This window comes from Diorhabda sublineata, chromosome 1 (genome assembly GCF_026230105.1).
Source record: "Diorhabda sublineata isolate icDioSubl1.1 chromosome 1, icDioSubl1.1, whole genome shotgun sequence".
NCBI lineage: Eukaryota > Metazoa > Arthropoda > Insecta > Coleoptera > Chrysomelidae > Diorhabda > Diorhabda sublineata.
In genome coordinates this window covers 37715474-37732928 of record NC_079474.1, presented here as the reverse complement: position 1 = coordinate 37732928, position 17455 = coordinate 37715474, and the positions used below count along the sequence as shown (strand labels likewise).

Sequence of the window (17455 nt, the reverse complement as noted above, 5' to 3'; positions counted from 1 at the left end):
AAACATCGATGCTGTACGTAAACTGATATTGCAAGATTGTCATGTGACAATAATAACTAATTAACTAATTAACAATAGATCGTATGGTTCTTCTCAAGTCGAGCCATATCCGAGGTCCTCGTTTTTCTACACTTAAGAAGCGGTTGATGCCTTAAAATAACATGTTTTGGTACCTCAATCGAAATGAAAAATAATACTTGGACAATTGGTCCAAACGCACGCAAAAGTGTGTTGATCTTGTGGAAAAATATTTTGAAAACAATGAAGCCCTATCCAATTGGAAATATTTGTTTTAGTTTGTCTGTCTCAAAATTTAAGTAGCAGTCCTAGTGTAGAGTAGATATTACTAACATTTTTTTCAAATAATATTCTATTTATCGTCCGTGTAAAACCTTATCAATATTACCATTATTTAATTTTTTAATGATGTATGAGATGAGTGAATTATGTGAAAAAACCTCGTATAAATTCTAGCACTATAAAAATAAAAGTTTATACAAATATTGATTTATACTATAGATACTTGAAAATTTCTAAATTATACATTAATGATTCTATAATTCCAATTCAAAAGGTTTTTTGTTAAAAATATTATCGATACCATCGTAAATGATATCCATAGTATTACCACAAACATGTGAATAAATGTTATTTTAAAAGTGCCTGTAGTATATCACTTTTGTGTATTTAAAATTTCCATTCCTTAATGTTAAATCGATTGTTTTATCGAGTGTATTAATAAAAAACCGAACATAATTGAGGGATATTATCAAGTAGACCAGCCATTTTGAAGACGCCATTTCGTTAGTAGTATATTATTACACCTTGACATGCAATAAGGCATTTATTAGAATATCATTCGAAAACTGATCGTTGAAGTACTTATTTGCATGAAATATTCACTTCTAGATAATATTATTGTTCAAATAAAATCGATACTAATCGCCATTTATATCTAGACATAGGGTAGTATTGTAGCATTAATAAAAAATAAATATTCTAATGTTGTATATTTTATTTGGATTCGTATGAAAATGGCAGGAGCGAGAAAAAAATCGAAAAGGTTTTATGATATTCAGTATATTAATTACCTTAAAGCTCTCGAAAGTAGATACAAGGGCGATTTGATTGAAGAGGGACTTGTCAACATTTTAGCTACAGTGATGATATTGTTAGTTTTTACATGTTTTGGAGTTAACAAGACAAGAAAAATGTTTATTTGGGTATCCTATGAAATGGATATTATTTAATGACATGCAATGAAAAGCTCTCTTCATATTAAATAAAGTTTGCTTTCATAAATTTTATAAAGAAAAATGGAGATTTGAAGATTTTGGCACAGTTTGAGGAGCAACGATTTTAACACGCTCGAGACGGGTTCAGTGGGGAGTGACAGGTAGCCTCGATAGTATGCGTCCAAGAAATGACGCCATTTGTTTTGCGCGAAGTTAAAAACTCTTTTCACTATATTTGAGTGGAATTAATTAAAGTAAATCTGCCGTTAAATTGAAAGTACATCTTTTAAAACTTATTATAATTATCCCGAAATCAAGATTAAATATGGGCATGTAAATAATCACGAAGTAACTGTCAAAACTTATTAATAGGTAAGAGCATTCATCATACCTCATACCTTTTCAAAGATACTGATTGCAATAATATGTTATACATTTATACATATTTCTTATATTGTATTTGACCATAATTGCAGTCCCAGACGATGAATAGATAAGTATTCGAAATCTCGGAAAATATCAAAGTTAGTCCACTTTGGTGTTTCATTGCCACGTTCCCAATAAGAAACTGCTCAAAATATAGCTGGCAAAGACTTCTTTACAACTCATATATATGTATATATATATATATGTATATATATATATATATATATATATATATATATATATATATATATATATATATATAGTAGTTTCTTATTGGGAACGTGGCAAGGAAACACCAAATTGGACTAACTTCAATATATTTTCCGAGATTTCGAATACTTGTGTATTCATCCGGAAAGGGTATCGGGTATTTGTAAGTTCAAGTAAACAAAAAATATTTATAAGCATTAAAAATTTTTATTGATTTTTGATACCATATGAATGGGAAAATTATTTGGAAAAGATGATGTTATCAAAATGATAAACGTTACGTTGCTGGCACTCTTCTAAACGGGAACGAAGATTGGCAATAATACGTCGACACAAAGCTCTTGATATCGCTGCCATTTCTGATTTGATGTTTTCCTTCATTTGGGCGAGGTTCGTTGGATTATTTTGATAAACCTTACTTTTAAGGTATCCCCATACAAAATAGTCAAGCGGGCTAAGGTCGGGGCTTCTGGGAAGCCAGTTGATGTTACCTCTTCGCGAAATGACTTTATTAGGGAATAATTCATTCACAACTTCCATCGAGCCATTTGAGGTATGGCAAGTGGCCCCATCTTGCTGGAACCACGGTCTTGAGTTGAAACCTGCAAACTCCTTCAACTCTGGGACCAAAAAATTTCGCAACATATTCTGTAACGGTCACTATTTACATTGATTGCTCGGCCTCCTTGATCTTCATGAAACTAAGGACCAATAATTCCTTTAGCAGACATAGCGGCCCAAACAACGACCTTTGGGCTGTGCAGGGGTCGTTCATGCTTTCGTCTCGGATTCTCGACTGCCCAGTACCGACAATTATGCTTATTAACATGACCATTCAGGTGAAATTTTTTTTCGTCGCTGAACAGTATGTTTTCAAAGTTGTTAAATCGCTGCATCATTTCGTTCGCAAAATTCAGTCGATTAGCATGGTCCGTATCCTTCAATTCTTGAACCAATTGAATTTTATAGGCTTTTAAATGCAAATCTTCCTTTAAAATCAAATCTAAGGACGATGTTTAACGCTTGTCTTCGCTTTCGGATGGATAAAGATGTATTCCGACAAACCGACACCTCAACTTCTTCAATTGTTTCTTCATCGCGAACTGAACGAGGGCGAACAGAGTTTTGAATTTTAACTGTCGCACCTGTATTCTCGAACATCCTGATCCATTTCCTAATGCTATCGTCACTTGGCGCGTGGCGTGTGCGATATTCCGCACGATACAGATGTTGAGCAGTCACTATTGAATCACCGTGACGATAATACGGTCGTACGGAAAACGCGCGATGCGTCCCCGAGTACTGTTCTATCGTGACTAAAACTCCACAAAAAGGCGGATGCCATGAACCCCTCCCCGCTCCCTTTCGTCGCTCCGTTTCGAAAAACAAATACCCGATACTCTTTTTGGACACCTGGTATTAGCAAGAAAATGAAGAGAACAGACTAAACTCATCGATGATTGCTACCTCTGTGTAGTTCATCCAGCTGACAGAGGTGCCCATAAGATTCAGTGCCTAGATCCACCATCAACATCCTCTACAGTACCCAACAGTGGACATGTTCCTGTGTTTTTACGTCAAAATCAAGAGGAATAGCCACCGCTATCACAAATATCTATGAGTAACGGATGCATTGAATTTCTATTCGAATCTGTATCTGACGAAATCACATCTTGATAATTCAAAAGAGTTTAAATCAAAGGAAGATGGACTGTTGATGATGATGATAATTATGTTTTAGTTTTATTTGCAGCTATGAGTAGCTTCATAAACAGTATTGCTCAAACAAAATTACAAATATATTAGAATGTTGCTTCAAATTTGAAAGTTTATAGGGTAAGTAGGCCCTATTGACTCTTATAGATAGGAGTTTTCTGGGGGCAGTACACTGGATGCTATCTTTGTTTATAGGATGGTTGAGCTGACACTTAGATGGGCAAATTCAATGTCAAAATTATGAATTATAAGGGCCAATCACATTTTGATGTCTCCATTAGCGATGAAACCAGTGTCTTGCAGCAGTTTGGGAAGGCTTCAAACTTTTCAATACTTAATCAGTATACATCCTAAATTTTTAAAGGTTGAAATGAGAGCCTCTATTCCCATCAATTCCACAAATAAAAAGATTAATAACCAGTGAATAATTCCTTGAGTTACCGAACACCTGCGAGAAACATGATCCTACTTACACAGAAGGAAAACAAAAATTCCTTCATCGTTCTTTGTAAATAAAATTCTGCTGAAATCTATTAATAAAACGTATGCCCATAAACTTAGCCACCGCCGATTAAAAGTACTTACGTGAGTTAGCTAATGAGGCAATCAAAAGTGTATGCATCGTTTTGAATGCTCAACTTAAAACCAACAACCCGATTCGTTGAAGAAAAGTTCAATCGCGTCACCAATTTAACTGATCACATTACAAACATTCACAGTAAAAAATGAAAATTTTTACAATTCATCAAATAGCATAAGTAATAGGGTATTTAAGACTGATTGCAGAGTGGAGTGGTGATACAAATGATTTGAGAAGACCTACAAGAACATACAGACACATTTCAATAGAGTATTACATAGTAGAGGAAAAAGCCAAATGCTTAAATATGAAGTTGTAAAAAGTATTTGAATGTACTTGTCAATAATCCGTATATGAAACAAAACCAACACTGACAAGTTTCCGTACATTTATAAAGTAATGTTGATTTCTTTTTATTAACAAATATCTTCCGTCATCTGATATATTTCATTAAAAAATCATGATTAAGTACGAAAAATCAATCACTGACCTTGTACATTTCAATTTTTGGAAAAAACTTTGTCGTACTCATTTCCAAACACAAATAGGCAACTAAGCTAATGTCAGAATTAAAGTCTTCAAAGCTATTAGTATTGAATCAGAAAAAAGTACAACCTTATTGGTCATCCCACATCCAGCAGGTACTATACCATTTGAGTTTTACAATAATATTGTTACCAACTCGTGCATCCTATTTTTTTATCTACTTTTAATGTGGCGGCTAATTTTTTGGATTTTTTGTGAGCTGTTTACATTACGTTGTGACTGCTTTTATAGAGACAAGTATTTGGAAGGCCTTTTTATTTGTTTGCGACAAATTAGAGATTTCCAGAAAATAGAAATTTCTGGATAGTAAGATAGTGTATTCAAACGATTTTCTAGTAGCTCAAGAGTCAGTAAATAACTTAATGTCATTGTGAACACACTGGGAAATTGAACAGTAAACCAAACAGTGTAATTAAGTAAATTAGTGAGTTAAGTGTTACTGAATAAGTGTTTAGTAATAAGTTTTATGAGTAGTTTAGTGTATTTAGTGTTAGTGCAAAAATAAAATACGTATGTAAGATGTGTGTTGCAAAAACATGTATCTCTTACATAGAGTTTTATTTATGATAGGAAATATTATTAGTGAAATTAATTTGACTTTCCTCATTATTCTTAATACATAAATAGTTATTTTCGAATTTTTCTGTGATAACTATTTTCTTTTCTTTCTCGATCGTCTTTTAACATATTCTATGAAACAAAGTTTTATTACCTATACATACACTGTCAGCGTTATCATTAATGATATTAATATATGTATTTCAATTTAAAACGTGTAATAATCTAATTCCGTATTATTTAAAGAGATAATATCTTGTCGGTATTATCTTAATTGTTCAATGCATGAAAAATTGTGATTATAATGATGAAATGCGTTTTTCATATTCTACCGGAATTCGCTATGGCTAATAAACAAGCTAGAAATAAGTGCTTTCATGGCGAATTTGATATAATAATTAAGAGATGTGTTATAAAAGTATCTCTTTTCATTGACCTCATAAACGCATTCTTGCATGAAGCTTACATGAATATTGTCCTAGTAGCCAATCAAATCGATATATTAACGCTCAAAGTACGTTAAGCAGAATTGGGATAATTTTATTTCAAATATGACTTCTTTATCATTGGTTTTATTTAATATGAATTATTTCAATAAATTTCATTCGATTTTCATCTTTGTTTTCTCAATTGACGCTGCCTTCTCTTTACTTATTTGATATTATCCAGAAGGTACTAATAATAAGCGATGAATATAGCAATGGAAAAATGTTGTTCTTGATCTTGCTTACATACTTTTAATTTTGGTCTTGGTTTTGGGTTGGCATCTTCTATCTTGTTTACTCATTTCACCTATTAATTGGCTCTCTTATTAATAATATATTTTTGTTTAGCTTGTTACATTTGGTATAGATCTTGCATATTTAGTCTTATTTTTTGTATTGTTTATTCGATAAGCGTCTTGCAATTCTTAAAAATATTGTTAGTATTTTTATCTGTTTCTCCTAATCTTCGAGCTTCTCTTTAGACCTACTTGACTTCTTCTTGTTTTGTTTGTTCTATTTTTTCTCCTTAATCGGCATGATGCTCCCTTTTATATACTCCCAATAGAGATTTGCCGTTGTGTATTATGTTAATCGCATATATCCGACTATAAATTTTTTCTGATTTCCTTGAAACATCATAACGACTTTATCAGGTTGAAACAAGGTTCATCTTATTAGTGTAATCCAGTTGTGGTTCGCGATAGGATCGCATCAGGGTAACATTATTTAAAATAAACTAATTTTTGGTCAGATTTTTTTGATCATGTGCGTACAAGGAACCTCTCCTTACCGAAAAGAGTGTTCCTTAGATTGCAAATTTAATGTTGTTTGTTGCTATTTATATCCTAATTCTAAAGCTTTTCTTAAGATTAGTGCCGTTCTATATAGTTTTTTTTTGTATTAGGGACTCATTTAGTGATGTAGGAAACTTATATTCTTGTTTGTTGAAGACGTATTATTTCTGGCTAATTCAGTGCATCTCAATGTTATGTGTTGAATGATTTTGTCATGTATCTTACATGCATATACTATCATTATTTAACTGTATAATTATTGTTTTATAATATTGATCCTGTGATTATAAGTACTTTCAACATTTTTATGATCTGGACATTCGCTAGCTATTTATATATAAGTACTTTCTTTGTCGACTGTAGCTCTTTGTGTTTACTGTAGAAATTGGCCAAGCATTTCCTCATTGTTATCCATGTTTGGTTTATTTCGGTTGTGTTAGTTGGTGATCAGTCTTCAGTTATTGCTTTGTTGATTTTTTTGTTTAGTCTTCTATAGTTATTGCTTGGTAGTATCTTTCAAGTTCATGTGGTTCATGTGGGTCTCAATTTGATTGTTACTGTTATTATTCAGGAATTACACAGTTGGATATTTTTTCTATTTCCATTTGTCTTATTTCTCTACCACACCTCTCCTCTTCATTTGCTTTTGGGTGAACTATCTTGCACACTGGTACTCGATAAACATATTTTTTATTACTATTATTAGGTACCACTAGTAAAATAAATATCGACGGATGAGTGAGAAGATGATCTTATTTTAGGCCAATAACCCCAAAAATAATACTAGAAATGTTCAATAACACTAATTGTTGAATCAGTATGTATAAGACTCATTCAATATAATTGTTTTAACCTCTCCATTAAGTTTGTGGGTACTTCTTCGTTAGTGTGGGTTTCCCCGTGTGCACCGTTTGTATCTTGCGCTGCGAGATGATCATCCGTCCTTTGAAGATCTACATGCTGCAAGAAAGATCTACTTGCTGCAATCGAATTTTTCTTTACAATACTTTTTTCTGGTCAGCTATCGTTGTGCTGCAGTTCTGGGTACCTCTCAACAAAATCACCTTGAATGGCAAATTGGTAGGTACTCAGATCCGTCTTTATGTTAGTTGCTCTGAAGTAGGTTAGTTGCTCAATGGTCAGATTCTGGCGTGGGGTGAGTTATCCTTATCCCTCTTAGATATGATTTCCTATAAAAGAATTTACGTAACCTCTACACCTGTTAAGAAAGTAGCCTCTTCCAGTCTCTTTTCGTGATAAAAGAGGATGATGGTTGATGTTATACATCATTATTTTTGGTGTTAACCTCTAAATACATTGTAGCTCTGTTTTCGTTCATTTCGGGGTTCCAAAAGAGTTCGTTAAAACAGACGGGGCATAAGTGTCGATTGCCTGCATTTAATTCGAACTTAATAAGTAATTTTACTCTTTTTGTGTATTGATTGTGGATTTTAGCTTTCACCTGCTTATGGTCCAATAACCTAGTCTGCTAATTCCCATGTATTTGTAGGTTTCGCCGTATTAATGATATTGTTATTTTTTAACAATACCGTAATCTCTAGATGCTTTATATCATTGTAATGTTTAGAAACAGATCAATTTCTAAAAGTTATGTTGGAATGTCGGGAAGTTTTTGAAAAATCCATTCAGTACTCCAATTCCTTTCAGTTGTGAGGCTTCCTCTAGAATTCCACTCTATCAACAAATACAATTTCAGATAAAGGTGTACAGTTAGAGTGTTTGGTACAAAACAAGTTACTCAGCTCATGTTCATAAGAACTTTTCTTCCTCAAGAGAATTATAACAACTTTGAAAACAATTTGTATCTGTTGAGACTATGGATTGAAAATAATTAAAATCAATTTGTACCTCTCTTGGACGTTTATGTACTCTACAATTAGATAAACAACAATAATCGATTACAAAGCACTATACAATCTTGCAGTCTTTGAATCGTAGTTTCAGCTGATTCCTTGGAAATGGTACAAAATGGATACCTTCGCAATATCCAAAGTGCGCATTACCAATTACACCCGACAATTTTCATGGAGATTTATTTCAAAAAGGTTCGAACCACGTCTATACCAACTGTATAATTATCCGCCATATTGCATTTTATAATAAAAAAGCCCATTTCGAGCCCAACTCTATCAACCACACGTAAAAACATCATTAAGACTCCAACCAATGAGAGCGCTTCAGGTAATAGGAATTTTAGATAACCATCTGACGGGCATGTAACTAACCCATAATATAACAATTGAATGTAGTCGGATTGGTTATAAAAACACGAACTTTCGAAGTAATTATGCCCGATCTGTACTGTTAGAAGTAATTTATTATTTTTTATTAATATAACCTAAAGCGAAACACGATTTACTTATGTTACGACAAAGTTATTTGTAATTGGTTGATGTTTTGTTATTTTTCAACATCAGCATTACAATCACGCAACTAGTATTTTAACAAATATCTTATGCACGTGTATATCTTGATGATTTGTTAATTCACTTTTTATTTTTATAAAAAGAACATCAACTAAGAAAAATTTTTGAAGTACTCATACTTTTTATAGGAAATGGCCAACGATATTTTGTTATTATTACATTGTAATTCAAAAACTCTGTTAATCATACTATATACGAGGTTTGATCGGAAAATATGGGAAATTATAACAAAAACAAAACAAAAGTGAAAGGGTAACGTAAAATTAGACTTTATCTCCTTTAATTTGTACTGCAGTAGCCTTCAAAATATCAAGAATTTTGTCATCACTTTAAGTACATTTTATATCAGCAAGTCGCAAGGTCTCATTTCTTTCCACTTTCTTCAATCGATCGTGGATAATTTTTTTCTATAGTCTATTTTTATGTACAAGAAACTTACTTGCTAATCCAAAATAATACCGTCATTTTGAATATTATTACATAGTAATCTAAATATTTCCCAAAATTTAAATAAATGTACCTGAGTTGTACACTGTACAAGGTTTCGGGATTTTAATGGTCTCTTATAACCATAAGCCGTACAGAATAATGTAAAAAGGTTTGGATTGGTCAAAAGCCCTGTGTATTAAATATTACATAGCCACTTCATAAGATGCATAAGCACTTGTCTATTTGCCAATAAAAGTTAGAAATTTTGTTTTATTTTATTTCCAAGAATCTCTTTTCGACAAATTTCACCGAAAATACAATTTTGGGTTTAGGGTTCTAGGAAAAATTGGAAGGGCCTCATGAACGCTGAAAATCGGTCTTTTAACAATTAACGTAATACGATTTACAGAGTTATTAAATAAGAGAAATGTGGCGAGTTTGAATCAGCACGTAAAGCTCCCGGAAAGGAAAGTACTTGCGAATACAAGTCGAAGACAGGCTTTTTCTAATAATATGTCTCCTAATACTACACATCGGCAGTTGAAACGGTTTTGTTAAAGTTTTGTTGAATGATAGACCTCTCTTAGAATTGTATAATAGTTATGGATAAGGCAGATTATTGAGATTTATCTCGGTTCTGTGTAAAAAGTACTGTATTCTTTGTAATCTCTTCGTTAAAATAAATTAAAAAAATATGAAATTGATGAAATTGCAGAAAATTGTGGAGTGGCGGTGATTTTATACCAACCACATAATTGCGAACTAAACTCGATTGAACCGGTGTAGCCACATATGAAGGAAGACGTTTCGAGAAAAAATAATTCTCTTAAAATGAGTAATGTCAAGCAGTTGTTTTTTAAGGTTATTAATAATGTGTCGCCTGAAAACTGGGAATACGCAGTTAATCATATGATTAAAGACGGAGGGAAAGTGTGGAAGTTGGACAATATTACTAATGAAATGATCGAGCTACTCATTCATCTTCTGATTCCGTTTCTGATTTGGATATACAAGAAGTACTTTTACTGTTGTGTTTTCATACTGAAATTATTTTTTAGCAACGTAAAGTTGTTCAATTATCAAAATTTAAATCCTTATACTTAAGATGCCTTATTGTAAAATGAAACATTTCAGAAAAAATTGCACTTTTTCACCTTCAGCTTCAGATAATATAGATAAGTTCTATAATTATATTTATTTTATACGAAAATAGTCGAGGTATAAATTGAAAAATATTTTAAAGGTTTACCAAAAGAAGTGATGCACCTATAGATTACAAATGCTTCATCATTTTATTACTCTCTGAATTATGAGAATAGGCTATAAAACAAATCGATATGTTCTGGACTAAGTGATTGATCAGGGAATAATTTATATTGCTAAGTAGCCGTTGAGCGATTTGATGATAAAACTACGTTAGATGAAGTGGGGATTTGAAATGCTCATTATTTTGTTTTAAAAATATGTACTTTTGTTAGTTTCACCTGTATGTTTGAATGCTTGTACGTTTGTAACTGACTTTTCAAATGCTACCAATCTGGCCACAAAAGGGTTTATCGCGTTGGATGTTTCTGTACTAATAAAAATATCATCACATAGCTTTAGGTAATGGTTAGATAACATCGATATAGTTCTATAGCCATTTCACACTGGTCGGATGAAACACATCTCTGGCATGTACTTGACGAAATTTTTGTTATGCAATTCTTTGATGAGAGCCAAGTCCAGCTCTAATCCATTGTTGGTTATATTGTAAATGTATCTAAACTTATCAGGTCCTCAATGGCTGAACGGGTGTAATGATGCCAACTACTGTTCCAAAACACGTTTTTAGCAATAATCAAATTAACCTTTTCACTGCTACTATTATTTTATCAATAATTTCGGAAATCCATTAAAATGCGTTTATGGGTCTATTATAATTAGTTGCAGCAGTCTAAAATGGGGAAATCCAGGAAAGCTTCACTGGCCCGACTATAGGAGTGCGTCGCAGCGAAGAGGTTTTAAAAAATGAAAAAACTCCTAACATAAGAATAAAATTACTGATGAAAAAATTTGTGTTACTATTATAAAAATACATTCTACGACATTCTTTAATCAACTACAAATAATAATAAGTGTCAGCGAGTCCTAAATTTCTATTTGACCATTTTAAGTCAGCTACGTAAATGTAGAAATGGGGAATAAAGGAAGGAAGACCAACTTCCTATTCTAGAGGACATGTACTGCATTTATATTTCAGTCACCTACATTACAAAACGAAAAAAAAAGAAAAGTGTTAATAAAACATCCACAATTTTCACAACTTTTTTTCCGTTTAGTTGGTAGTAGAAATAAGAATTGAACTAGTACAACCTACAAATATACATGTATATACACGAAATTCGGATGCACTACAACTCGTGACAATTATTAATCTGTTGAGATAAAGATGCCACAACTCGGGGCGGGAATATTTCAGGTAAATGGAAAGGTAGTCTGAATACTTAATACAACTTGTGACGGCTTCGATTTTTTGTGATTTCGCTAAGTCCCTCGATTATGTTGATCGTGAAATTCTGATTAACAAAATCGTATCTTGAAAGTCGAAAACAATTGGTAAGAACTAATGATAAAGTTTCAAGAAAATTGCCAGCTAGCAGTGGTGTACCTCAGGGCTCAGTTTTGGGTCCACTACTATTTTAGTATTCACTTTATTCGCTGATGAAACCAGTGTAACCTGGAGTAGTTCAGATAAACAAACTTCACATTCTACCATCGGCAAAGATCTCATCACCTACTATAAAGTCCTGGTCTGACATGAACGGTCTTTGTTTAAACACTGAGAAAACTTTAATTTATCTTATAAAAGAACCAGCTCTCAAGCATATTGACAGTGCCCTTCAATGGTTTGTACATGTAGAAAACTGAGCAATAAAAATCATCCTCTGCTTGTTTTGCGATTAAATCTGTGTCTGAACAGCTTGCTTTAACAACTTACTACTTAACCAAAGCGAACAAGGCGCTTTGGTTTCCCTTTCTGAGAGTCTTGTAGTTTGCACCCCTTCGAATATAACTTCAAATTACCAAAAAGAGGTATTCGTTATATTTATAGTCTGAGTACTAGAATTTTAGAATCTGTTTGTTTGGTTCGCAAACACGTTCACAATTCAGCTGAGAGACCCATTCATGGTTATCCTACTAGAAGAAAGAAAATGGATATTTACTTAACAATACCCACTTCTGATCTTGTGAAAAATTCGTCGTCCTCATCGCCAACAAAATATTCAATCAGCTACCTTCGGAAGATCCGATGATTTACAAAGATATTTCTGCTTGAAATAACTTATTATTTTGTGACAAAATACTACAATTTACCATAGATTCAATAAAACGGCATAATTCAATTTAGTGTGAAGTAAGCTATTATATATATATTAAGTCAAATTACTATTTTATATTTTGCATTAGTTAGGTATTAAACAATATAAAATAGAGAGACGAATGTTCAATATTTAGGGAAGCCGTAACATAATAATACCCACTTCCAATTGGTTAAAACTCTACACCCAATATTGTCACCACCCTTTGTCAAATTAAAACCGTTGCTATTCTTAAAAAACATAACGCGGTGAGGGTTTTTGTGACAAGTCAAAAATGGTATTAGTAGTAGATTTTATGCTAAGTCAGTGGGAGGTAACATTAGGTTTGACTTAGGTTAGGTTAGGTGTTATGTGTTTAGAATATGAAATATTTTTCATAGAAATACACTGTAAATATATATTTTATTTTCGTTTTTCATTTCATAATTCGAGTCCCGAGCTGCATAATCTTCCATTGTGACTTGTCTAATATTCATGACAACCACGATCACGAGTTGGCACATTGTAACAAAAGTTAAAATTTTATGGCGGATATTAAAACCACGAGCTGGAGGCACTACAACCGCGGTATATTATTGACCAGTTATACTTTTCCATGCAAGATTTTTTTACAAGTTTGAATTGGTCACAATAAAGATCTTAATTACCAGGTTTTAGCACTTCACTCGAGAGAGATCGACTACCCTTTGTATTTTGGCTTATCGAATAGATAGATAGACTATTTTTCTTCTCTAGTATAAGGATGGATGGGGGCTCCAACCATCTATTCTGTTAATTTTTCTAATATACTGCGAATGTTCATGGACCATGTTGGTTGAGGATGTTACTTCTATTTCGGCCTTCAGCATATCGTTATCATCTGCTGATGATCGTCCCGATTGATTGCATTCAGGAATATCTGAACTCCTATAACCATCGTTGGCAATAACGAGCGTTAAATGACTTGGATAAACATCTTAAATGTCTTTGGTCGCAACTGTTGCGTTTCTATCAATACTAAACTCAAAAAGTACAATGCTGTATATGCTCTTCTGGTATTTGGCATGCCATTTCACTCCAAATTGCAAGAGGAGTCACACTTTCAATTATTTAAAAGTGAACAGAATGCCTTAAAATGTTTTTGACCCGGTTTTGGAGTATGTACACAAAGAGCTGACAAATTGAAATCAAATATTGGCATGCGCAGCAACGACTTTACTTTTTGGATCCCCTTAATGTAGCTAAATGCTTAAAAATGGAGAAAATGACGCTATAAGTTATAATCTTATTAAGAAACTATTATTTCTTCTAGACTATCACCCAGCTCATAGTACAAATATTTTTTTTCAAAAATCAAAAATTATTTTATCGAAATTAAAAGAATTGAAATTCTAATGTTTTTTGAAATATTTCAAGATGACAAATTTCTTATTGTTTCAATATCTCTCTCGGTTAAATGTGAATTCGACCAACTTTTTTTGATGTGCAGAGAGTGTACACGGTGATTTTCTCGAAATTCTATTTCTAAATAGATTCGACGTTTATATGATTATTATCGAGAGATCGTACAAAATCTTTAAAAACAAAATATTTTGATTTTTATATATATTTTCAGTCCCCCTCATCATGTGTGGCGCTAATAATAGATGAAACAAAGATAAAGAAAATTAACATTTGGTGTGAAATTGAGAGACGCCTTACTGTCAAAAAAATTTTTGTAGACAAAAACTAAGAAACAAACACACAAATAATAATTAAATAAATTGTACTCAAGATAACAGTGAATAATGAATTAACTTTTAAAATGTTCATGTGAAAATTAAATATATGTAGATCTGATTTCAATTGGCAAATGATTGTGCATCTTTTTGCATTGTAAAGAATTGAGCCCCTAACTAATTCTGAACGTGGAGTAGGTAGATAAAGGTCTTGCTTCGCGTTCCTAAGTGGTAATGATTTTTCTGAAATTTGAGAAGCGTGCTTACGAATTAAGCAAAGATGAATAAGAAAGGAAGAGTCAATATTTTGAATGTTTCAAAGGAATCCCCAAAGAGAACCTTGCTGTTTAGTCCGACTAAATATCTAACAGCTCGCTTTTGTAGTTTGAAGATTCGCCCAAATTGAATCGCACCACACGATGGGAAGGGCATATCGGAGATGCCACTCAATAAGGGTATAATGAACTGTTATAGATGCGAATAAGTTTAGTTCTTTGGAAAATGATCTTCACGCAGAACAGGCAGAATTTAATTATCAAATTATTATTAATAATGTTGATGGAACGATTTTGGATATAACTGAAAATATTCACAATAAGTCGATTCGTTTTATTTTCGGAAAACTATTTCTTACCCGCTATATTTATAAACAATATACAAAAAAAATCAACACTATCGAAGAAGAGACTATTAAAATGTTTCGAACGCAATACATTGAGAAGAATATAAGAGCCTATTGTACCCAGAAGCTAAATAGGCTAGACATGTTGAGAGAGCCTATAACAAACTAGAAAGAACCAGATCGGAACGAGACCGGTTTACAGGATCATAATCAGATGAAGAAAAGATGCACTAGGAAGTCATAATTAGAAAGGTGGTATAATGAACTAAAACAGTTGAGTACAACCTAAGAAAAGTTGCAAAGCAACAGAACGAGATAAATCTACAAAATAAGTGATAGATTTAAAATTTAAATTGAGAAGTGAAAAGTATCATATTAGTTTGGAAAATCATTGGTTGGTGTTATTGGCTATATTTTAGCAACTACAAGAGTTGCCAGGAGTTGTAGGATTGAAAACTAATCTCGTTGAAACCAAAATTATTTGATATTCAGATCAGTATTAATATGAATAAATTCACAAATTATCTATCAATAACATAGTTAAACTTATTCCAAGAGAATTCAAATATTTCAATTATGATATCCAAAAGTTGTCTTTATTGTTGTTATCTACTTGTCTGCAACAACATATTCTTTTAAAACTTTGGAATTAATGAGTTGAATTATAAAAAACATCTAAATAATAAAGAGAAGCAAGAAAAGTTTAGGGTATTAGAATGAAACGATAGTGACGAAATTTGTAGAATGTAGAAGATAGAATGCTAAGAGATAGAAGTGATAGTCGATGGACAAATTTATGGGAGGGAAATTGGACAAATTCAAATTTTTTTCAAACAGGTATTAAGTTTATGAAAGTTGATGGGGATGAAATACTACACTATCACTGTTGATTGGTTGTTTAGTTATCTATTGATATTAATGGAAGACACATTTGAAATTTGATTTTGTTTACTCACCAGCAAGTCTGTCTTTAACAACTTGGCTCGCAAAAGCGGCAGCTGCGGCGGATCTCTGCAACACCGGATCCAATCCCAATGACCAAGGACTAAACATAGGTCCAGGTGGACTGGAGGGACCTCCTAAAGGTCTATGTGCCGGCACCCTTAATACACCTTGTCCGTAAAACCCCGATGGAACCAACCCCAACGCACTTCTTTGTTGAAATAAACCCGCGGGGTTTTGATACAAGGTATCTGATTCATTGTCCGGTTTATGTCCGAAATTTTTTCCTAATAAATTAGATATACTGAATGGCAGAGTGTTGGAGGAACCATGAGGAGTAGTGACATTATCGGGAGAGCTGCAATGGCTCCTCGAACTCCTTGCCTCACTATCACTATGAGATAACCTCGAATCGGTATCTAAAACATTTATCTCGTGATCGTCTTCGGTAAGTTCGTGATCTGACATTTTAAAACCTTTAGAGAAACTCACCGAGCTCACAATACGTTCATGTCCCGAAAGAATGAATCACGTGTAACAAATGAAATGAAGTGTCAGTGGAGAGTTGAAGCCAATTCTGCCCGCTTCGTTTCACAACTGGCGGTCGACTGAACGGTTGCCATGACATCGCCAGCGTCGAACTAACGGATCCAATCATTGGCCAGATTGCAAGAATCGACTCCTCCTTGAAGAGCTCCCATTGGGTTAAACTGATTCCGGTTAAATTGAATATCTTTGTGTTAATTTTTTTTCGGGGGATCAAGTAAGTGGTTAAAGTCGGATCGTTTACCGATTCGATTTCCTTCGATGAAATAAAAAGAATGTTGAAATAATGACTCATTAATGGTAACGGATAGGTATTATTAACAAGAACGTGCACAGAGGAATAACACTGCAATATACCTGGCGTTAAAAAAGTTTGTAATAATTAATTCGATCGGTTTTCTTTCGTGACTGGCTATATCGATCTTTTTAAATACGTAGTCTTTTTGTTTGATTTTTATCTGTACTATACATATTATTCTACATTATATAAAAAAAATTTGAATTATTATTCGAAATTTTGTCTAGTATATACAGTGAGATTATAAAGAAATTAATTGTCTATTTAGGGTATTTCACATTTAATCGTGTCCTATCAGTACTAGATAATCTCTAATTCTATGAAGAGTACAATTGTTTTACTTTTTTTTCATATTATTCTCTCTTTTTTATTGACGATGCAGAACGTTTCCATAATAAATAATATAAAGTGTGATAACTACGAAACTCGTGTATTGTAGAGATATTATTGGAGACAAAAGTTTAAAGCAGCTGCGGCAATGAGAAGAAGAAGTGAAATTGGAGGGGAAGCCACAGTTAATGAGCCAATTACACAGCATTAATTAAATCGTTTTTACCCCTTC

At 32.8% G+C, this 17455-nt stretch overlaps 1 protein-coding gene across 1 annotated transcript in view; it reads right to left on the bottom strand.

Annotated features, from left to right (window-relative positions):
• The window catches only part of LOC130444687 (T-cell leukemia homeobox protein 3), a 72755-nt gene extending 56238 nt beyond the window's left edge, over window positions 1-16517 (bottom strand). Inside the window, exon 1 of the mRNA XM_056779965.1 lies at window positions 16064-16517. Coding sequence (XP_056635943.1) covers window positions 16064-16517 — 454 coding nt within the window. The remainder of the gene's footprint in view (window positions 1-16063) is intronic.
• Window positions 16518-17455: the final 938 nt, after the last annotated feature.